At 35.7% G+C, this 23,875-nt stretch overlaps 2 protein-coding genes across 2 annotated transcripts; both read left to right on the forward strand.

Annotated features, from left to right (window-relative positions):
* The first annotated feature begins 5,238 nt into the window (after positions 1–5,238).
* On the forward strand, positions 5,239–6,587 carry LOC120260133 (ethylene-responsive transcription factor WIN1-like). Its single transcript, XM_039267572.1, has 2 exons — positions 5,239–5,635; positions 5,715–6,587. Exons 1-2 carry the CDS (start codon positions 5,553–5,555, stop codon positions 6,142–6,144), a joined length of 513 nt encoding a protein of 170 aa, XP_039123506.1. The 5' UTR covers positions 5,239–5,552; the 3' UTR covers positions 6,145–6,587.
* Positions 6,588–7,922: 1,335 nt separating this feature from the next.
* Positions 7,923–9,141, forward strand: LOC120260132 (SPX domain-containing protein 1-like). The gene is made up of 3 exons (XM_039267571.1): positions 7,923–8,242; positions 8,322–8,454; positions 8,529–9,141. Exons 1-3 carry the CDS (start codon positions 7,964–7,966, stop codon positions 8,957–8,959), a joined length of 843 nt encoding a protein of 280 aa, XP_039123505.1. The 5' UTR covers positions 7,923–7,963; the 3' UTR covers positions 8,960–9,141.
* The last annotated feature ends 14,734 nt before the right edge of the window (positions 9,142–23,875 follow it).

The following is a 23,875-nucleotide window of genomic DNA, read 5'->3' on the forward strand; positions in this document are numbered from 1 at the left end:
ATCTTTCTCAATGGTGCTAAAAACCTCTCAAATCTTACATCTAGATCTGTTTATACCCTTTTCCCTTTTAGAAACTCCTTAATTTGAATTTTTCTACCATCCCAACTAATTCTATTAATTTGTTGACCAACTTGATAATTAATCACATCTTTGATAGGTGGTTATAACTAATTTCCAATCTCTAACTCAAGTGTAAGCCTAGTTTAGCCCTGTTACGATGGTTCTCAATGATGTTCTTCATCATGACCCACTGCAAGAAATCTTAATATGGTCAAAATACCTAACTTCCAAATCTTAAAGTCCTATTGCCAACCAATGAGCCCAAAATCATGTCTATCAAAGCATAGATGAGATGGTAATAACCTTTTTGGTGAAACTACGATGATTATCTCACAACAAGAAAAACATGAATTAGCTTGGGACAATTCCCTAGCTAAAATTGTAAAATCCCTGGCTAATATTCATTAGCGAGGGATTTCCTAGGGATTAACAGAAATATATATTCCAAAATATTACAGAAATTAAAACTAGAAATTAATAAACAGAAACTCTGAAAGTAAAACTAATCATAAAAAACAAAAAACAAAAGCTGATCTTATTTAGAGATCTTTTTTTTTGTACCTCTAGTGATCATCTTTGCATGAAGCTCCCAAAAGAAATCCAATCAACACAACATCAAACCTAAAATTACAATCTAATTAAATAAAAATAAAGAAAGCATAAAGAAAACATTCAAGAAAGCTCATCAGGAGAATAAAAAGGGAATCCGTGAAACTAGAATTAAATCAGGGCCAATCGCTTGAAATTTCTGATCATTTACTATAAAATCTCGCAATAGTTACAGAGAACGGGGGAGAAGACGAAGATTCAACCTCTTTGGAGATGGAACTCCAACTCTAGAATGGAGGTGAGCGCGAGGTGGGTCTTCTTCGACGCCTTCTCTTTGCTCGGCCAACTTCGCTAGATCTATAAGCAAAACAAGAGCGTCGAACAAGAGTGGTGAGAGAAAAGTTAGGGTTGAGAGTTGTGGGGGTAGAGAGTGTGTGTGTGTTACCAGTTGGGCTGGGATAGACCTCGGATCGAGCATTGGGGTGGCCGGTGAATCTTGAGACCATGCGGAGTGATGGCATCGGGCTCACGAGGGCCGGTGACGTGCGGAGTGATGGTGTCAGGATCAAGGACCGGCTAGACCACGGCCCCAATGCCAGCACGATGTGCCCTTCGATGGCCTCGGCAATGAGAACGTCGGCGAAAGTGATTAGGGTTTGTGTGAAAAGAAGACAGAGATCAGGGATTAGGGTTGGGGTGAAGTAGAGGCAAAGATAAGGACTGAGCTTTGGTTTTAACTCAAATCACATACCTTTCAAAAGAGAAAAAATAAAAGAATAAAACTTTGTCTAGAGGAAGTCTAGAAGATTGGGTAAATTAAAAATAAAAATAAAAATGATTATAGATAATAATTGGGATCAGAGGAACAATAAAAATTATAAGATGAAAAAATTTTATCTCATTCGCAGCACATCTTTTCAATTTTTTTATTTTACTTTTATTACAAATATTTGCTTTTAAAAATAAATAACATGAATGGTGGGCAATTTTATTCTTCCCCATTTCTGTTTTTTATATTTATCCTTGTTTCCATGAGTTGAAATACTTCATTATTTTTCTATATCAATACGTTTTTAAATTTTATTAATATATTTTTTTTAATAATATTGACAAATCACCACTACAAACTATTCCTCAACCAAACATTAGAAACTAAACAAACCTGGACATTGCCTATAGCAATCAAATATTGGCCAGAAATGAGACAACCCCGGACATTATCTATAACAATCAAATATATTACCGCTCAGTTACTACTTCGGTGACCTAATAGAATTGTCAAACAAACACAGAACTATTTTTCCTGATTTTAAGATCATGAGGAGTGATGGCTTTGAGATCAAGCACCGGCTAGACCACTGCCGCAATGCCATTACGATGTGCCCTTCGATGGCCTCAGCGATGAGAACGTCGACGAAAGAGATTAGGATTTGGGTGAAAAGGAGACAGAGATAAGGGATTAGGGTTGGAAAAAATTATGTGGTTTTTTTACAAATACACCCTTCACAAAACTTATATTATAAATTAGTCATTAGAAAAAGTGTTTTTTTATTTTATAATTGGTTATATATTTATTTAAAATACGCTTTTAATCCCAATAATTGTTCTGTTATCAAGATAGTTAAAACCAATTGCATTGCAACTTGTTTTTTTAATATTGTTTTATTAATTAAAAAATCCAGAAAAATCAAATTAAAACTGAATTAAATTTTAGCTAATGAGAAATTTGTTAATAATAATAATAAATGGAATACCAGCATAAATGTTTTTAGGGATATTAAAACATAGAGGCTAGAGTACAAGGGGACGTTGAGGTTATTAATTATTTTATTTTCTTTTGATGCAATTTTTTTTTTTTAATAAAAATCATACTATTAAATTATATATATATTTAATGAAGTTTAAACAACTAATAATAAGATTTTTAAACTCAATAACAAATCTAAAAGAAGCAATTTAATACTCTTATAAAAAATCAAGTTACTTTATATTTACCTAGGGATTAGCTATGAACTAAACATGATGGTTATAGTCCCTAGCTAATCCCTAGGTAATTTTTAAGATCAACAATTTTACCTACGGAAACTAATCCCTTGCTAAATAAAAATCCTAACAAATAAAAATACCCAGGGAATAGCTAGGAACAAGTAGCAACGAACGCTGCCCTAGCTAATCCCTGGGTAATTTTAAAGCTGTTTAATTTACCTAGAGATTAGCTAGGGAAAAATAACAACGAATAATTTACCTAGCTAATCCCTGGGTAATGTTAAAATTGTTCAATTTTACCCAGGATTAGCTAGGGTATAGATACGAACGGATAATTTTCGATGGTAATTTATTGCTAAATATTAGCCGTGAAGTTCCCGCCATATTTAGCAATGGAATAGCTTGGGAAAATTTTTTCGTTGCTAATTCCCTAGGTATTTTCCTGTGTAATCCCTGGGTAATGTTTTTAACCTTTATATCTAATCATTCCTTTCTAATCCTTAGCTATTCCCTGGCGAATTACTCAGGAAAATATTTCCTGGGTAAATTCCGTTGGTAATTAACAGTTTTCTTGTAATGCGCTAAACTTCATTTCAATGGAATTCTTCATATATTTTTTTAAAGTTTTATTTCTCCTTTTAGGCCTGTAATAGAATAAAAGCACATCAAAAGCAACAATTTCTCAAAAATACAAAAGTGGGCTTAAAATATGAGGGTTTAATAAATGAGAAGCTATAAAAGCATAAAATATATATTTATATATATATGACAAAATTCTATTTATAAATTGCACCCATCATATATGATACTCCATGGTGAATGTTAATCAACATTAAGATCTAACATATATATATATATGAGAACCCATCATCTAGGGACGTCCCTAGATTTCAAATCTAGGGATGTCCATAGTAGCCATCGGATGAAAAATCGGCGGCTCTTATCATTATGAAAACGTGGAAACCGCGTTCATGATGTTATACGATGATCATGAAACGAGTAAAAAAGATGTACAGTGTTTATATAATCAATCAACCATCGGATGATGATCCAACGGCTTAGATTTAAAAACATCCCTAGAATTGAAATCTAGGGACGTCCTTAGATGATGTTTTCCCTATATATATATATACCCATGTAATATAAGATCAAATATGATGACTATTCTTATTCCCCCTCGGTATGCTTAGGGAATTTGTTTAAGTTCTCCAAACAAAAAATAAAAAAATAAAAAAAATCTCTCAACATGCAAAACCTGTCAAATGATTTTGAAGCATCCTTAATATTTGTTTGAAAATTTGTTCATTTGAGATTTATGTAGGTGGGATTTTGTAAATATAGTTCGAAATACAGTGAATATTTTCAATGACAGTGTATTGTAAATTCATGTATTTAAAAATATATGAGAGCCAAATCTAGTATTTAGTTGGATGTATTTGAAGTGCTAGATTAAAATATTTTGTATTAGGTTGCAGAGATTTGTAAATTTGATTTTAAAAATATGTATTTTGTTCAATATATTTATAGGATATAGATACTCATAATGAGATTACCCAACCATAGGTGACCATTAACTTTCATTAATTATAAAATACTCCATTAGATTTTATTAACTACAGCATAAATAACTAGAAATATATTTAGTTAACTTATTATATGATTACTGTTTTTTTACAACAAAGTTTTGTCAAAAATATAATTAGATGGGTTTATCACTTTAAACTCAAGTAGACAAAAAATAATATCATATCTATGAAATCCTTCTTTTCCCCTTACTGCATACTTTGTCATTTATTCACTAAATAAAAAAAAATTTCAACATAAAACATTTACAATGAATCTCAAACCAGCAATTACTAAAGAAACTCAACTAATAAATTGAAAAAATGGACCTTTTGTTGAAGATTTTAATGATTCACAAGCTTCGAAAAACAAAGGTGAAGAAGAAACTACTGGTCACTAGAAAGCTAAGCTAAAGAAGGAGAAAATGCAGAGGATTTTGGACACATCCTTTGGAGAGTAGAAAAAAAAAGGAAAAAAGATTGAAGCAACATCTTGAGTGTAGAAAGAGGAAAAGATCTATTGAGATTTTTTTTACCAAAACCAACAAGACATGAAGAACAAAGGCAACACAAAAGGGAAAAGGTGTTGAACCCGGTTGACACCAAAATATCAGAAAAAAAAAAAAGCATAAACTTTGGATTTTCTTTCTTCTCAACTTTGAGGCACATCTCATACCATTTGAAGGTGAACCTCAACTTTCTCTCACCCCTTTTGAACTCTCAAATCACTCATATGTTAGCCAGGCAAGAGATTTGAGAATTCAGGACTTTGTTTTATAATCAATTTAGCCATAAATAAAAATCTTGCATCTCCACCCCTAGCTGGATTTGGGTTTGCTATAGGAAATCCAAATCCCTTCCAATAATTAAACGATTTGACAATGAGCCTTCTCCTATCTTTTGCCAATACAGTTAGCCTGAACTACAGAAAAGAATTCAAGAGCAGTAGGGCAGCCAATTCACTCCACAATTCACGAGACTTCGCTTAAAACTATATCCATTTATTAAGGTCCTACAAACAGGTCAACATGTGAAACTAAGAGATATAAAATTCTGCTCAATAATAAACATAGAACAGCAGTAGATGAACACATCATGTGCCACCGTAGCACAGCATGTACATACATTTATTATGTATTTATCACACTTTTCAAAAATTTTATACATGTCCCAATCTTACAGTGAGACATTATCCTCCACACTTTCTATTATGTACTTCTCTCATTGAGTCATCTATGGTAAAAACTCAATTCCTTTTTTTTAGGTATTAATTCCTCCTTGGTGTGCGTAGGTGACACAGTCTAGTACCCTGACTGAATATATATCCACCCTTTTAACTTCACTCACATCACACATACTGCAACTCACTCTGCAAATTCCTTCTTCTCTTCCACAATGCAGGTACAGTCAAAGAAGTTCAGAGGTGTCAGGCAACGCCACTGGGGCTCTTGGGTGGCGGAGATAAGGCACCCTCTTATGTAAGTTTTAAGTTCAGAAAACTTTGATGCATTGTTCTGCCCTTCATTTTGTTTCACAGGTGGTAATGGCACTGTTCAGGAAGAGGAGAGTGTGGCTGGGCACGTTCGAGACAGCAGAGGACGCTGCACGAGCCTATGACGAGGCCGCCGTGATCATGAGTGGGCACAACGCAAAGACTAACTTCCCAGTGAGCGAGAGGTCGAGCAGGGCGCTGTCCGAGACGCTGAGCGAGAAGCTGCGGCGCTGCTGCAAGGCTCCAGCCCCTTCTCTTACTTGCTTGCGCCTTGACACTGATAAAGCTCACATTGGAGTTTGGCAGAAGCGTGCTGGCTCACGCGCTGGGTCCAATTGGGTCTTGAATGCGGAGCTTGGAAAGAAGGTTGTGTCTTCTTCGGCTGAGAAGACAACAACATCATCGCAAGATCATCAAGAAATGGACATTGCATTGCAGATGATTGAAGAACTGCTCACTGTTTCTTATGAACTCCCAATTTTCAACCAAAAATAATTACTATTTCAATGGCTGCAATAGCAGATTCTAGGAAAGAGGAGGCTTCTGATATGAAAAGAAGAATTTATTATTTTGTTTTAAGGGTAATTAAGAAGCAACCACTCCACGGAACTGAGAAGGAATGCTTAGTAATGGCAGTGCACAAAAAAGGTGGTCCAGCTTCCTTGTTAGCTGTCATGCATCCATAATTACTATTTCTCATTGGAAGCCACTTTTCCATAGTACTAGAGAGAGTTTGGAAAGAAGTAAATAAAAGGAGGAACAAAGAGGTTACAGTAAATTTACGCTTTCGGCACAGCCTCTTTACAATGTATAGTAAACTTTTTATTCTTGTTCTTCTTTTATGGATGAGATTCAATAGTAGTTGCACAAATTGAATGTGAGATTCATCAATAAATTCAAATCCTTGCTTATTTAGTTGGGTTGGTGGCAGGGTGTAGCATCAAATAAAAAGGAATGTGCATTTGCTTTCTGGTTATTAACCCAATTTATGTTTGTTATATTATGAAGGTTTTGGAAATTTAATAGAAATTAACATGCAATTAATCAACACACAATCTTATTAAAATCAATAAAAGAGTTAGAATGATTTAGGCTCGGATTAGGCATGCAAATGTACCTTCCTAACTCTCACACTCTCTAGGGTTAGGGTTTCTCAATCTTTTTATAATGGGAGATCATCCAAAGATTTGAAAAAAACCATTGGAGAATGAACTATTGAAGAAAAAAGTAAATTAACAATTAACAATTTAAGCAAAGAATAAATCATGATCAACAATCTAAGGAAAAAATCAATACATAGAAGGAATAAATCAAGATCAATAATACAAGAAAAGAATTAATTAGCATTGTCAATCAACAAAAAAAAAAGATGATTGACTTCATGATTATCCTAGATTGGTGCCAAAATAAAAGCAATTAAATTATGGAGATAACATGACTAAGTTTGGGTGTATGAGATGGGCTTGGATTAACCCATATTCAACATAAAGATGGTGGCAATTAGCGTCTATATTTTGAAACAAAAAACATATGGATTTAAAGTGGCAGACCAGTGCCAAGAAAGCAACAAACATATGAATACATTGTTTAAGAAGGATGGTGGCAACCAGCTTCAAAAGTGGCAGACCAGTGCAAAGAAAGCAATATATGGTTACAATGCAACTCACAAATGTAGACCACAGGCAAATTCAGTCATCGATATACATAAAACCAATAATCAAAATCTAAATGCTGAATTTCCAAATGGTTTCCAATGTACAAGAGATACTTATATTCTTATTTCCAATTTATGAGAGAAAGATTATCTAATTAATCACTTGATTAGTTGATAATAAGAGACTAAATGAAAAACAGAGTTCCTTGGATTCAAAGACAAGTCGGTGGAGATGCCAACGGATATTCCTCTCCATAATCCTCTCACTATCCGATAAACAAATAAAAAAAAAATAATCAGTTAAGAAATAACTTTTACTAACAAAGTAAAACCAACATGAGAATATTCAAACAAGATGCCTTCAAACTTCAGAGAGCAGATGGACACCTTTTGATATTTTTGGATTAAATACGAAATATTCGGGCCTAGGGATGGGAACTAAAACAGGAATCCGAGGCACGTGTCTTTCTCGTGCTGGAGAAGGGGAATATAACCTCAGATATCCCTTTCCCTCTCTCATCACTCTTCTTCGCATATTCCACCAAGAATATTCGTTTTTCCATTTTTTTTTCTTTCCTTTTATTTATTTATTTTCTTTATATATTTACTTCCCATTCTCTTCATCTCCTCCTCCATCTCATCCCTAATTCCTCCATCACCATGAAGTTTGGGAAGAGTCTAAGTGCCCAGATTGAAGAGACATTGCCTGAATGGAGGGACAAGTTCCTCTCCTACAAGGAACTCAAGAAGCGGTTGAAACGTATCACCGTCGGTGACCAATCTCGGCCAGTGAAACGGCCGAAGCTTGGAGATGAGAACGAGCTGGCTGCCATTGCCACAGAGGAGGAGGAGAACTTCATAAAGCTCTTGGAAGCCGAACTGGAGAAATTCAATGGCTTCTTTGTGGAGAAGGAGGAGGAGTACATCATCCGTCAAAAGGTTTCTCTTTTTTCCTCCATACCAACAGTTTGAGAATATTTCTTATATTTAGTTATTAAAATCTATAATTTTCATGCAGGAGTTGCAAGATATTGTGGCAAGGGTGGCAGGAAAGGAAACTAAAGAGGAGTTGATGAAGGTGAGGAAGGAGATTGTGGATTTGCATGGAGAGATGGTCTTACTTGAAAATTACAGTGCCCTGAATTACACCGGTATATCTAAATTTTCTATGTTGTTTTTATTTTTAATGCTTGATGTTGTATTAATTGGTTAATTAATTAAACAGGGCTGGTGAAAATACTGAAGAAGTATGACAAAAGAACAGGGGCTCTAATCAGGCTGCCTTTCATTCAGAAAGTGTTGCAACAGCCATTCTTTACCACTGATTTGATTTATAAGCTTGTGAAAGAATGTGAGACTATGCTTGAACAGTTGTTTCCAAAGAATGAACCATGTGTATCTGGTGATGTTGATGGCGTTGTTGACACAGAGAAAGGATCTTCATCTTTGGGGAATGGTCAGGTTCCGGAATTGGAGGAAATTGAGATCATGGAGAGTATGTACATGAAGAGTACTGTGGCAGCATTGAGAGTTTTGAAGGAGATAAGAAGGGGGAGTTCAACTGTTAGTGTATTTTCTTTGCCTCCTCTGCAGAGTAGTGGGTTGGAGAAAAGATGGGATAGTAATATTCCTATGCTGGAACAGATTGCCAAGTGATTCTTGAAGATACAGGTGGAACAAGATTCATACATACAGCATAGTTAATTTCTTGTTACGGTTTGTTTGGTGGATCTGGCAATATATCTATACTTATATTTTTTTTAGCTTTACTGCCACTTGTTTTACAACTTATATCAATTCAGTTTGCTAACAAAGATTTACCGCGTCTTTCTTCCAATCCTCTCTGTTTTCATTGTGTTTGTGTAGTTGCCTATTCCTTTCAATTCTCTGTTTTCATCATGTTTGTGTAGGTCTACTATAAGGAAAATGAGCGTATGAAAATGGAAAGAGACTTTTACCTGCCTTCCAGAGGCACTTAGTTTTTTTTACATATTAAAGTTGTCAAACCCGACCTAGCCCAGCTCCCAAGCCTAGGTCAGCAATATTATCAAGGTTAACGGACCCGGTCTATACATTGATCTGGCCAAGCGCAAATTCATTCGATACTCAAAACAAATGCATACCAATCAAAATAGTAAAAAATACATAATCAAACCATAAACATAATTATTTAGGTATTCAAATATAAGTAATATGAGTTAAAATCAATAAAATTGAATTAAGACTCAAATTAATGTCATTACCACTATCAAATGTTTACCCAAAATCTTTGCATTACCATCAACATAATCCAAAGTTTGCAAATTTATATCTTGTTGAATAACCACATTATTTAATAAAAAAAAAAGTTCTATTAGAAAAATTATATTTTTATAATTTTTTTGACATGCAGATAGGGGTGACAATAATCTGTCCGGACCAGCCGGCCCGGTTTTGTCCGGCTCGGAATAAAAAGGGTTTGGACATAAGGTTTTGAAACGCGGATCGGGTCCGGATATGAGCTAGTTGTCCGGATTTAAATCCGGGCAGGGTCCGATCATAAAAAAATTTGGACAACCCGACCTTTTTAACTCCCTAAAACTTTTAAAATCCCACAACCTTGAGCCCATTTGTTTTTAAAGTCCCTTTCTTCTAAAAAAACTTTAAACATATATTGTTTTTTTCTATTAAGACTTAGATTTTTTTCTATAATTTGAGTTGAGTTTTAGATTATTGATGTTTTTTTTTTTTGCATTTAATGTGAATTAAATTATTTTTTTGTATAATTTAATATTTGAGCTGAACTTAAAAAAATAGACTTATAGAATTCGGACAAATTTGGACATCCGAACAATCCCCGTTTTAAAATAAACCGGGTTTTGGACATGCCAAGTTTGTCCGGATTTCACCGGCCCTGGTCCGGACACAAGTTTTTCTATTTATATTAGTAGTTGTCCGGACCCGGTTTTGTCCGGACCCGAATTTTTGTCACCCCTACATGCAGAGGCATCGATCCCTGATCACTAAAGCGTCATTGGCAAAGAAGATTTCATTATTAAGTCATTAACTATATTTTCAATATTGAAGCCAAACCAAAAGGGTCATTTAACAATAACCATGAGTATTTTGACCAATGTGTTAATAATGCAAATGCTACATTTTCAACATGTACTCATAAATTTTCCTACCAAGTTCAAACGAATTATCCACATCCAAAGCTCCAAACATATCAGCTGTGATTAAATAACCTTCCAAAGACCCGCATTTACATGCTTTATGATCATCAAAAGGCCTAGAAAAAGGCAAGCTCATCTATTCATCATCCTAGGTTTGATATCTTGGTGTAAAATGTTTTTATACAGATAACATTTCCCACATGAATATGTAACAATTATCATCAAGAACAATTCAAAGTTGCATAAAACTGAAGGATGTAAACTCAGAAACAGCCAGGGAAATGATTCATCTATCATGAAGAAATAAAAGATTAAAAAGAAAGTAATAAGAAATCAGAGGTCTCACAAGTCACAACAACAAACTATAAAAGTGTCAATTACCAAACCCATATAATCCCAGATTCATTTCGCTCATGGTAACAAATGTTTGCATTTCATAACGTTATGGCCACAAAAACCACTTAACTTTTCTCCGGTTGCACCTATCGCCATAAGGGCTTGTCTTAAGATTGTTTCCGGCTCCACATCAGCGACACATCAGCAAACTCGCTAAAAACAATCTTAAAATAGGCCATTATGGCCACGGGTGTAATCGGAGAAAAGTTAAGTGGCTTTTGTATTATAAAAAAAAATTTTTGTGACCACAACATTATAAAGTGCAAATATTTGTGGCATGAATGAAATGAACCCTATAATCCCAAAACTAGATTTTTTTACAATAGTGAAATAAAAATTGAAAAACCTTTATTTTCAAAGCCTTAAACATGGAGCTTTGACTTCGAGTTTATAGTGGCCTTGCAAGTCCCATGACTCCAATCTCGGATCTCCAATGAGCTCATTCCAATCAACCAAATAACAACCTCTTTAAAGTAGTAGCTTGCTACCAAGTCTATCTTTCTTCTTTCTTTCTCACATTTTTGTCAGTTTCATTCTCAAATTAGTTTCTCTAAAATTCAAAATAGGCCACTTCAATCCTTTTATTGTAATTTTTTGATTTTAAATCCCCTTATTAGTTCTAATTTGTAAATCTTAGTAGACCAAGTCACAAGGTGTTAGGTTTGTCATTAGATTTTGCTGATGTGGCTTATTTTATATTAAAATATTATTTAAGAAAATTAAAATATTATTTTGCTTTCCTCTTTCTTTCTTATCTCTACTTCTTTCTTTGTACTCTGTTCTCCGATCTCCCATGGACTCTTCTTTTCCCTGCTTTCCTTCGCCACAACTCTTCTTGTTGTTAGCCAACCTTTGACAGCGCCATCGATCCTTCTTTGGCATTAACAATGCCAAAGTCCGCAATCCAAATTTCCATCTCATAATCAAATAGAATATTCACCAGATCTAAAAAAATCAATTTGATGAACATCCTAATTTAATAAAAAAAAAATCTATAAAATTTGTATCTGGATATTCCAAACTCTTTTCTTTGATGTGCCAAGTTTGTTCTTTGGATTGGTGTAGATCTTCTAGTGGCAAAACAAAGATCCCGCCCCTTTAGATCACAAGGCAAAATTCAGAAACATTTTCCTTTTTTCCTCCAAATAGCTACTAGGGTCAAAGAGGGAAACAAAGATCAGGGATTTATCTCACCAGAGAATAGAATTGATACCTTCTCAAGTTAGAGGGGAGTCCTATTTATAAACTTCATAAAGAATAATAAATATTATCCTATTATGAAGCTTTATTAGAAATATGAAACTTCATAAACACGATAAACATTATCCTATTATGGAAACCCTATTAGAAATATGAAATTTAAAAATTTATAGCAACTAAAACCACTTGTCTTCAAGTCTGTATAATTTTGATTAATTATTTGACTTCATCGAACTTAATCAAAATTTAAATTCAAAACAAAAACCCTAAACCAATTTACAAGTTCACTTATCTTATGAAATAAAATCATAAATTGACAATTATACCCCTACAATCAAAACGAGACTAATTCTTAATTCCTTTATATGTGACTTTTTAGGTTCATTTCGATTGACAATGAGAAGATACCAAAAGATGTGAGTGACACCTAAGCAACCCTGTGGCCTAATGTCATAACCCAATTGAACACGAATAAATAAATTATTACAAACCTTTCTGATTATGATTACCATATGTGTATAAACCATTCATTTTTATATCCCAAATGAGTGAGAACCATGTTAATCGTTAAACTCACTAAATTCGATCATATGCAAATAACCATAGTAGAGTAAGATTACCAAACTACCCTTCGTATTCAACATGATTAGTTTCACTGCCTTAGCCAAAGCTTTCTTATCTTGCCTACTCATAATTGCATAGGATACTAACTCATTTATTTCCAAGGGAACAAATTCCTTCTTGGTGATCACTCAAAACTGCTACTTATCAGACATAGCTGTACTTTGAGGCCATCCCTACGAAAGAGTAAACTAAGCTTAATGATTCTCATAGCAGAGTAGATGCCACAAGCACATTGTGATCATAATACCTCAGGTCTAAGGTTCACTCATATGATCATAACCAACAATCCCAACATTTGATAGTCAAAGAATAAAACTCATATAATTGGATTATTGCGAGTTATATTCGAATACACCAATCCTAAAGATGTATTTATGACATATAGTTCCACTATTCTATAGTGTTCAACTAGTAGTCTTTGTAAAAGTATATGTCATACAAATCCTTATAAATCTTTAATACTCAATTAAAGATTCTCTGATTTGTAAACTATTTAAGTATATAAGTACTAAACCCTTCTAGTGTCTTTTTTCTTATCCCACAAAGAGTAGAAGGTTAACTATAATGTTCAAAATTAATTAAAAATGTCATCACATAATTTATATGAACATCAAAATAAGTACCTATATTAATAAAAAAAACATATGATACAAATGGAATGTTCAAAAACATAAGTATCTTTGTTGGCATTCGAGCGCATAATCCTAATATTTAACATTCATAGTGCCACCTTATATTAGCCATCTTTCCACTTAATTAATCAAGAGAATGAATTAGTCGCTAGACTTGAGTTGATTTATGATGTGGAACGGCTCAATCTGGGCTATCATTTTGAAAAAGAGATCATGCCTGGACTTGCTTCCATATTTGCCAAGAATGATGATATTTTAGCAGTTATGGAGGAATACCTCTATGTCATTGCTTTATCATTCTATTGCAAATCCAGTTTAGTCCCTAATTGATTGCCCGCAAGTGTACGGGATCGCCAAGTAGTACCCCGTAAGTGACACAGGAGTCGTAGTATTCCACGGGGCCAAGGAAGTATTATTACTCACTCTTCATCTATTATCTAGCCTACAATTCTTAGTATGAAGAACAAATGAAATAAAATAAAATAAACTAACTAATCTATGGCCGGGTAACTAGCACACGGATGTAAACAAACAAGGGAGTATCAAGCATGAGAAAGGAGTATTTGGACAAGGAATCCACCAAGAGTTGTCATTAAGTCCCGAACTAGGATGAGTTAAAGATGCATTGATGATAATTGAGACCTAGAGACCTCATGAGTAGATTAGCCCCAATCTCTCGGTGACTAACCCCTGATCCCATACGAATGTCAATCGGAATCTTTTACGGATTAACACACCTATGATCGCATTAAGTTCTTGGAGTTCTCTAATAGGAGTAAACCTACTATCCTTCGGCTTAAACCTAGCAATGGAGGGCTACCAACACTCGATCTCTCGGCGTGTAGGCACAAGTATCCCCTTTCAATCTCTCCTAGATCTAGTACACGTGAGTAGGTCACATCTACGCAAATAACTCATAGTAGAATTACGGATCTCTCCATATATGTAATTCTAGGCATGAAAGCATGAAAGATTGAATCTCAAACAACCATCAAATTCAATGAAGAACAACATTCCAAGTTCATACACAAGATTAACCCTAGGGTTCATCCAAATCCAAACACCAAAATAAATTACTCCCTCATGACAAGGGATACTTATACAACATACAAGGAAAAAGAAAGACAATAAAGAAGCAAGAAAACTCCCTCTACGGTCTTGATCTCCTTGGATCAATGAAGCCTTGAACGGTGACGGAATGGTGGTTTAAAACTTCACTCCAACTCCTTCTCCTATGCTCCTCTCCCTCTTGGTGATGATGTGTGCTCGTTTCTCACAAGGATCGTCGCCAGAAGATGGCCGGAAGGCCTCAAGGATGTGTGGTGGCTGCGGCCCAAGTGGCCAAGAAGAAGTCTGTCCAAAAAGTCCCCCAAAAGTCCCTCATATACCCCCAAAATGGCCTACATCCCGAGTGGTATACCACTCTCTATGAGTTCAATCCCGGGTGGTATACTGGCTCCATGAGGTCCTCATAGAGCTCCTCATTGACACTGTTTAGGGTAGGCAAACTCCACAAATGCACTCGGAATAGTATCTATACTGGCTCAATGAGCACCTCATTGAGCCAGTATGCCTTCAAGCAAAACTTGTTCTCTTTATTGGCAATAGTAATCATCCCGGGCTCTATACAGGACAACACTGAGGCCGTATGCCGTGATTAGATTCCTGACTCGAAAACCCACCATGTGCTACAGTGATCTTGCTACAGTGTTGATGCTATAGTACCACTCATACAGTATTCTAACTACAGTACTTTACTACAGTAAATGCACTACAGTACCATGACTTGGTTTTTTTCTCTTTTTGGCGCAAATCATATCTTCGTGTCCTCCATGGCGTTTCCGTGCCCTACAAAACAAATAACACACGATTAAGCATAAAACGGGCATCAATTCTTATACAAATACATGCTATACGCAACAAATATATATACTAAAATACGTACATTTAGACACTTATCAGTCCCACATTGCATAATTGAAGGAAATTCCATGCCCATATATATGGGATGCAACCCACCCTATCAAGGCGGTCTTTTAGAATTGTGGGTCCCTTGCTATGTACATCATTGGTACTTGCATTGAGAGCAAGTGGTGTGAGATTGGTCGGGGGGTTAACTAGTGGAGGATTCTGACTAGTAAAAGGGTTAATTGGGAAAATCTCCAGTGAAGTGCTGCTAAGAGAAGTGTCACTGAATGAATCCATATTTACACAAGTTATTTTCTTGAACATTTGTGTTGGTTAATTGATTTTGGTGATTATAGTCTCATGCATGCATATATGTCCATGCAGTGATCATGTGTTTACAAGATATATACATATGATTAGATAAGTTAAGAAATATTAAATTACTTTTTTTTTTTGTGCATATTGTGGGGTCTATCTTGTCATCATTTTAACAAAACCCATCACATGCATTACCTTTGATTTAATTGTAGATAAAATGCATGCACATCAGCTATCTTCATCTTTCTCTTTCCCTCCACACGTATGCACATGTGTTTTCCCTCTCCTTTCTCCTGTGATTACTGAAAAGAGTTGCAAAGTTGTCTATGTCTCGTTAAACATCATCTTTCTCCACTAAATTAAATTCACAAACTATCTTTTGCTCTTTGGGTTCTGTTTGGATGGAGCCACTCATTAAACGAATCTGCATTAAGCTATATCTCCAACTTGAGGCCATTCACTATATCATTTTGGAGCAACCACATCTCATTGAGTTCAGGATTACTATGGCATGTCCTTTTTCTTATGCATCATCCAACTAGCAGGTTTCCACTACACGGCTTCACCAACATGCGTCCTCACCTTAGCTTCTTTTCTCTAGAGCGATACTTGTCCGTTGCCATGGCATCGCGTACTACAAACATTATTAGTATTAAAGGAGCTTCTACCAGTATTATTTGTTTCTATGTTTACTATAGCCATGCCGTGATATTTGTTAGATTCATCATTGGCATTATGTCCATGCTGAGATGATTCAACGAATAGCTTGTGTTGTATGAGATCTAGGAAAGTGGTGGAGAATATCATCTGGTGTTGTGCTCCCAAGTCACCAATTAGTGGAACTCATTGTGCTTGTTGCGAATAAAGAAGCTCCTCAAAGTTAATATCTCTACCTTAAGTATCATCCTGCCAGTGTGAAGGATATAGAATGATACTACACTTGATGATGTTGCCACTACTAATGGTGTTGAGACGGATATATACGAAGGATCTTAGATCCAATATGGAATCTTGATAAAGAAGAGCTATAATGAGAAATAACAAGAAAAAACATGCATGAGAGGTGGAGGGAATTTAAGCTCAAAAGGATGTAGATTGAAGTGGATGATGGTGTTGGTGGTAGAGTTGTTGAGGAGAATAGGAATGATGAATATGAGGGAGAGTATGTCGGTCTAGTTTAGGATGTCAATGGATTGTTTCAATGATTCACTACTTTATACTAACAAGGTAAATGGTAAAGGAGTGACCTTTTGTACTAAGATTTATAAATTATAAAAAAAAAGGATTCAATCGGCAAATATTGTAATAAGAGGATTAAAAAGGATGAATAAACTTTTAGAGGGACCAAGTTGAGAATTAAACCAATCTTTACCTGACTCACTCATATTCTCATATTGGATATTTGGATCTCAAAAGTTAAGAGTCAAATAAAAACAAAAAAAGTAAAAGTCTAACAAACTCGTTGGACCTGTCCAGGTCAATCAATTCCAGGTAGAACTTGCCTAGTTACTGGGCCTATTCAACTCACCCCAATTTAGGGTCATGAGCTTATGATCGGAATGACCTCATGACCAATTCCCAGAATTTCTAGATCGAACTGGCTAGGTCAATCTAAGTTTGATTACCATGATATTACTAAGCAATTTTTTTATTTTACTTGTAACATATTATACAAATTTTATGTTTTAAATTGAGTTAAAATAATTATTTATTTATTTTATATAAGATATAATTTACAATGTATTATGTATAAATCTAATTTTAAAAAAAACATTTTATTAAAAAAAGTTCTCATATTTTTTATATAACATTCAACGATTAAATTTGAATTTATACCAACAATAGGTTTCTCCAAATATTTATATATCATTTTTATTTGGGAATTCTCTGTGCTTATGGGGTATAAGACTCTATTTAGTCCGTCTATTATATCAAAATGACCCTTTAGTCCCTCTATTATTTTTTGCCTTTGTGAGATCCCTCTATTATTCAGTTTGGGTCAATGTAGTCCCTGACCCTAATGCCCATGAGTTTTTCCGTTGGTGAGGTTAATGTGGCATTTTTTAAAATAAAAGTTGTTATAATGGCCAGTTTAGTCTCTTTATTATTGTGAAATGACCATATAGTCCCCTTATTATTTTTCGCCGTTAAGAAGCCCCTCTAATAGGGGGACTAAAGGGCCATTTAGAAATAATAGAGGGACTAAACTGTGTATTATACCTAAAAAATTAATAAAATAGAAGTACTTTCTAAGAGCAAAAATAATAAGAGGACTAAAAGGCATTTTAAAATAATACTGGGACTAAACTGGGTAGTATACCTTAATTTTTTTAATCGTGAAAAATACCACGTCAGCCTCACAGACGGAAAATCAGACGGAGGTTAGGAGGAGGGACGTCTTTTTTCCAAACTGAATAATAGAGGGATCCCACAAGGGCAAAAAATAATAGAGGGACTAGAGGACTATTTTGATATAATAGAGGGACTAAACTAAGTATTATACCGCTTTATTGTGCTTATGCAAAAAAAAAAATGTTGCATTTCAAATTAAGAGTTCCAATGACCATGTAAGTAAGAGGTGAGCTTAGCTATATTAATTTATTTTTAGATAGGATTATTTAATATTTTTTAATTTAGGCAATTAATTAATTTAATAAACTATATATTAAATTTAAAAATATTGAACTTTTTTAATTTGGAAACTAAACGGATATTTTTATAATTAAATTTGGAGTGGTTCTACGGCATCAACATCGTGTTTCTCTTGGAAGATAGTTATTGGGGGAGATTTCGTCGGTACCGATCCGGCGAGGTCTGTCTTAGGCTTAACAAGAAGGCCTTTGGAAAAGACGAGGCTACTCCACAAGACCATCGACACGAATACCGAGGGGGTTTTCTTATGAATTACATGTTTTTACTTTCGATTTCATTATTGATTATATCTTGCTCCATGGAGAGCTAAACCCCCTAGTGGGTACTTGGACTTGTAAACCCTATGATGTTATTATTTCATTAACCTTTTATTATGTTTTCCTTAATTGATGTCTTTAATTGAGTTCTAATCTTTAATGCTTATTGAATGATTTCTCCCTTATAGTGACACTAGGGTCGAGACTCGAGAGTGCATCTTGGTAGCCTTTGTGGATGAGTGACAAACCATGAGGGTTAGACATTATTAGATTGGAGAGGGTTGAAAGGGTGAGTCGAGAGATAGCGAAGCGTTTCCTTTCCCCTCCAGTGTGATTTATCCTACTTCCATGTTCCTAGAGTTCTATTGCGCGAGCAATAAAGTGAAGCGTTGAAGTAATCCTTAGTATCTGGGGCTTAATTGTGACTAGGGGTCTTTTGGTCGAACCAAAGGGTTAGATCTACATATAGGAATAGGGTTTATCACTTGAAATCCCTAGAACTTCTTGCAACTATACACAGTGTGAGGTGTTGAGACTGAACGATTTCTCCGCCGGGCATAGTGTAGAGTTAGTCACGATTGACCTTAGGTTTGGGACCGTGTATTTTAGGATTCCCACGACTCATTAAGCATCAGATTAGGAGACATAATAGTTGGTCTTGCACTTAAATCAATAACCCTAGGGGGAGCAATGTCCAAGTGTCCCACTTTCTATTGATTGCTTTTCTCTCATTTTATTGTGCCTCATTTTCTCATTTTCTTTAGTCTTGTTCACATTGATTTTATCCACACTATTATTGTTTCATCTTTACTCAGTTAAGTAGCAATCGTTATGTTTCCATTCACTATTCCCTATAGATACGATAGCCCACTCACCTGGGATTTATTACTTCGACAAACCCATGCACTTACGGGTCACACGTAAAGGGCATTGTTAAGTTTTTGGCGCCGTTGCCAGAAAATAGGCATTTCAGAAACACTTTGCACTTTGCTATTTTAACTATTTATCACCTGTTCTATTTTACACTTTCTTATTCTTCCATCATTCTCCTTTGTTTTCTTTTGTCATATATTACTTTTTCTTGCAAGGAGCTTAAATGATGATTGATCCACTCATTGATCTATATTTTCAGGTCGAAGCAATCCATGAAGCAATCAATGAAAATGTTGATAGAATTGTTACTTCACAATAGCAGAGCAATCCATGTTGCAGCACATATCATCCAATTGAAGTGGGCTACCCAAACTTATTATGGAACAATGATGGGCAACATTGGGAAGCACCTCAAGAGGAATGTCAAAATGGTGAGATACTTGGAGAGGATGCACTTCAGTTGCAAAAAGTATTAGCTAATTTTATTGAAGCAACCGATTTCCGTGTCCAAAATATTGAGACCACACTAAGATGTCATAAAGCCTCCTTTAAAAAACTTGAGCATTAATTAAGAGGGATACTTGACACACTCTCTAAGGAACAAGTATTTGAGCAAGCAATACAAGTTCCTTATAGAAATGATGTGGTAGTGAACGACAATGAAGAAGTTGGGCAAATTGAGTACATTGGTGCAGAAAATGAAAAGAAAGAAGTTGAACATCATTTTGAGATTTTGGATTGTGTGAATGAAGATTGTGCTTGTGAGTGAGAAAATTTTCAAGGCGATTTGCTAGTGTCATGTTCCTAAGGTAATGGAACAACCACCATTCTTTGGGATTGATCAACTCATAAATTGCAAGAAAGAGATTTTAGATTTGGAAGATGTGAGTAGGAGATTGAAGCCATCTAATAACCCACTTGTGCTAAGCTTTGGACAATTCCCAACCCAAATTATTTCGTTGGAGGCCAAAGGTAAGATGGTTGGACTCTTTAACAAATATTCCACCCCGGCAAGTAGATTTTTGGTTTAAACGAAGTAGTTTTGCAATGTCTGGTCGGGAGGAACATACTCTTTTCAAGCCTCCAAAAAGTAAGTAAGAGGTACGTCAAACTAAGTGATATTAAACAAGCGCTTCTTAGGAGGAAACCCAAATTTTTACTTTTTTTTAGGTATTAGTTAGTGTTTGCATGAATAAGAGCTTAAATGTTGGTGTCTTGATCTTTAACATGCTATTATTGTGATTTCCTTGTGGATCATTGGTGTTATCGTGTGTTTAATTGTGTGCGGCGAAGTTTCTTGGTTGTTTGAGCTTGTTTCTCATGATTCTCTGGTTAATATTGCATTGTAGAGGCAGACTCTGACTATGTATAAATGTTCAAAAATTTTCAGCAGAGCCTGCAAATTTTTCTAAGTCATCCGGTGAAAACACACGGCCTTGTGGAAATTCCACACGGGCGTGTGTTTTTCGTTCAAAGCTCATCCCGAGAAGACACAGGGGCATGTGTCTGCCCCTATGAATGACCTTGTGACGGTCACACGTGCGTGTAGAAATTCCTCACGCACGTGTGTTTCTCTGCAGACGTTCAGAGCTCTATACCGAGAAGACTGAGGGGCGTGTGTCTACCCATGTGTTTGACCCTGTGTATTACACACGGGCCGTGGGTAATTACCACACGCCCATGAGATTTCCTGCTAAAAAGACCTCGTCATCCTGAGAAGACATAGGGGCATGTGCATGCCCCTATGAGTGGTCCTGTGAATATCCACGCCCGTGTGGAATTTCCACACGGGCGTGTGAAATACTTAGAGAAATTCTCGAGTGGACAAAGAACCCACAGGGGCGTATGGATGCCCTTATAGGTCGGGCACACGGGCGTGTGAAATTTTCACATGCCTATGTGGATGTGTTCAGAGGGCAACCCGAGTTCACACAAGGGGCATGTGTTTGCCCCTGTAAAGCTCCCCTATGGAGTCACACGAGCTTGGGTAATTTCCACACGCCCATATGGATGTATAAAACGCTGGCTTTTTCTTTTAAAACGTTTTTGTGTTTCTTCATCATTTCACTCCAAAACATTTAGAGAACACATCCTTGCACTCTCCCGACTTCGCACCGTCGATTTAAAGGGTTTTTATTCGAGTTTTCCGGCCATTTTCTTTTATTTTATTCTCATTTTGTCGGTAAGATTCTCTTTTTCTTTTCTTCGCCCAATCTTCATTTATTTTACAGCACCAACATCATCTTCACCAGCAGTAGACACCGACGCTTGATGCATCTTTACTTTCCTTTGTTCTTATTTCCTTGTATTTCATTCTCATATTTTATTTTGAACTTGTACTACTCAGAAAGGACTCTTCCTTCTGAGTATGTCTTTTATTTGTGTTGTCACAAGTTATATTTCATTGCCTTATCTTTATATACTAGAGTTTTTATTTTAGTTGAGCTTCACTGAACCCCCTTGTGTATACGTGCAGATGGTCTTGTCAGTATGGAAATTGAGGATTAGTCATAGACACGGTCAATGTATTTTACACTTGGCCGTGTGTACTTCACAACCCATTGGAACTCAACTCCCAAGGATTTAGCTCTATCAAATGCACCACTAGGAGTTCAAGGGAGTATTGTTTCAATTGCCCACTCCCACATATATTTTTGAGTGGTATACTTTTTTTATTGTGCTTGCATGCGTACACTGAGGGCAATATACATCTTAAGTGTGGGGGGTAGTTCACATTACACATGTTTTATACCTATGCTTTGATCATGCATGCTCACGTAGCCAATGGCGGTTCACCTTAGTTGCAATGGTTGTATTCTTGAGTTTAGGAGAATTTTCATCATTGAATTATTTCATGCTCTAGATTTTACTTTGGTTTTTACGAATTTTTGCCTGATTGACACTTGTTGCACTAGTCGTTCATTAAACTCCTTTGGAAAGTCAGGTTTGATGTTTAAGGGACTAATTAATGCTATTTCTTGTGTTATTCGTGCTCTAAAAAAATGAAAAGAGAAAAATATTTGTTTTAGTTGTGCATTTGGGGTGGAAAAAGCTACCACCTATGAAGTATGAAGCTACTCTCATAAGTCGGATAGTACTTATACATTAATGAGAGGTATCTATCTCATGGGATGAGTGAAATCTATTACCTCCGGTAGAATGAGCTACCATCTCGAAAGTGTGAAAGCCATCTTAGCGGCAGCTTCGGAAAAGGCTATCTTAAGAGGATGTGTGAAGCTACTAACATCTCTTTATTTTGTGTTGTTTTGTAGATAAATAAATCCCTTATACCTAGAACTTTGAGGAATATACGTTGGGTTGACTTGAGTGAGTTCACGCACTTAGACGATTTCGGGTTTGTTGTAATTTTTTATTCCAGTTTTTAGCTAGAGCAATGATTTCTCGCATTTAGTGTTGAAATTTCTTTTACTTGGAGAATGCTTCCCTTACATGCTTTAGTGAACCTAAGACCAAGCACTTTCAATATTTCCTTCTTCTATGCTTTAATGTTTTATTTTTGCTTGAGGACAAGCAAAAGCTTAAGTGTGGGGGGAGTTTGATAAATGCTTGTGTATTAGTAATACAAAGTATTTTTTTCTTACAATAATCATTACTTTTATCAGATTTTAGCACTAATACATGTGTATTTGTGAACTTTCGTGCATGAAGGGTTATGAAACCAAATATGAAAGAAAGAAGCCAAAGTAGATTGCGATTGTACTTTGTTGATTAAGTCTTGGAGTGAATAAATGTAAAGACACAAGTTGTGATTGAAGATACGTGAATGTGTGCCAACCTCCATGAGCTCAAGCAATTACATGGTTTGGAGATGCACAAAGACAGTCACATTTGCGTATTCCGACTTGTGCAATGTTAGCAAGATCTTCACCAATATGGCATTTTATTGAATAAGCGATGCGATCTACGGCATAGACGTGTGCCCGTTTATGTTGCCTCGATAAAAAGTGTGGATTCAGGAGTATTTTGGCAGAGTACTGTAGCAAACTACTATAGCAATTTACTGTAACAGTTACTGTTTACAGCTCGTAGAAAATCAGATTTTCAGAAATCCACAAGGGAGTGTGAAAATTCCACACGCTCGTGTGGATGCCCGATTCCAACACTTTATAAAGCCGCGACTTGTACCAATTTGGGGATACATCTTTCATCCTTATCTCCATCTTTTCTCCAACTTTTGGGAAGCCTACGGCTAAGGTATAAAGGGGCTTTGGCAAAGGTTTTGGAGTAGTTTTATAGCTTCGACACCATGTTTCTCTTAGAAGATAGTTATTGGGGGAGCTTTCGTCGGTATCGATCCGGTGAGGTGTGCCCTAAGCTTGACAAGAGGGCCTTTGGAAAGGAAAAGACCACTCCACAAGACCATCGACACGAATACCAAGGGGGTTTTCTTATGGATTACATGTTTTTACTTTGAATTTAATTATTGATTGTATCATGCTCCATGGAGAGCTAAACCCTCTAGTGAGTACTTGGACTTGTAAACTCTAGGATGTTATTGTTTCATTGACCTTTTATTATGTTTTCCTTAATTGATTT

The sequence above is a fragment of the Dioscorea cayenensis genome, chromosome 5, assembly GCF_009730915.1.
Source record: "Dioscorea cayenensis subsp. rotundata cultivar TDr96_F1 chromosome 5, TDr96_F1_v2_PseudoChromosome.rev07_lg8_w22 25.fasta, whole genome shotgun sequence".
NCBI lineage: Eukaryota > Viridiplantae > Streptophyta > Magnoliopsida > Dioscoreales > Dioscoreaceae > Dioscorea > Dioscorea cayenensis.

What these genes read in the sequence shown, in the direction of transcription:
- LOC120260133 (XM_039267572.1), top strand. Translation starts at nt 5,553, where the DNA reads ATGCAGGTACAGTCAAAGAAGTTCAGAGGTGTCAGGCAACGCCACTGG. An exon ending in GAGATAAGGCACCCTCTTAT is followed by an intron (nt 5,636 to 5,714) that starts GTAAGTTTTAAG and finishes GGCACTGTTCAG; the next exon opens with GAAGAGGAGAGTGTGGCTGG.
- LOC120260132 (XM_039267571.1), top strand. Translation starts at nt 7,964, where the DNA reads ATGAAGTTTGGGAAGAGTCTAAGTGCCCAGATTGAAGAGACATTGCCT. An exon ending in AGTACATCATCCGTCAAAAG is followed by an intron (nt 8,243 to 8,321) that starts GTTTCTCTTTTT and finishes ATTTTCATGCAG; the next exon opens with GAGTTGCAAGATATTGTGGC. An exon ending in CAGTGCCCTGAATTACACCG is followed by an intron (nt 8,455 to 8,528) that starts GTATATCTAAAT and finishes TTAATTAAACAG; the next exon opens with GGCTGGTGAAAATACTGAAG.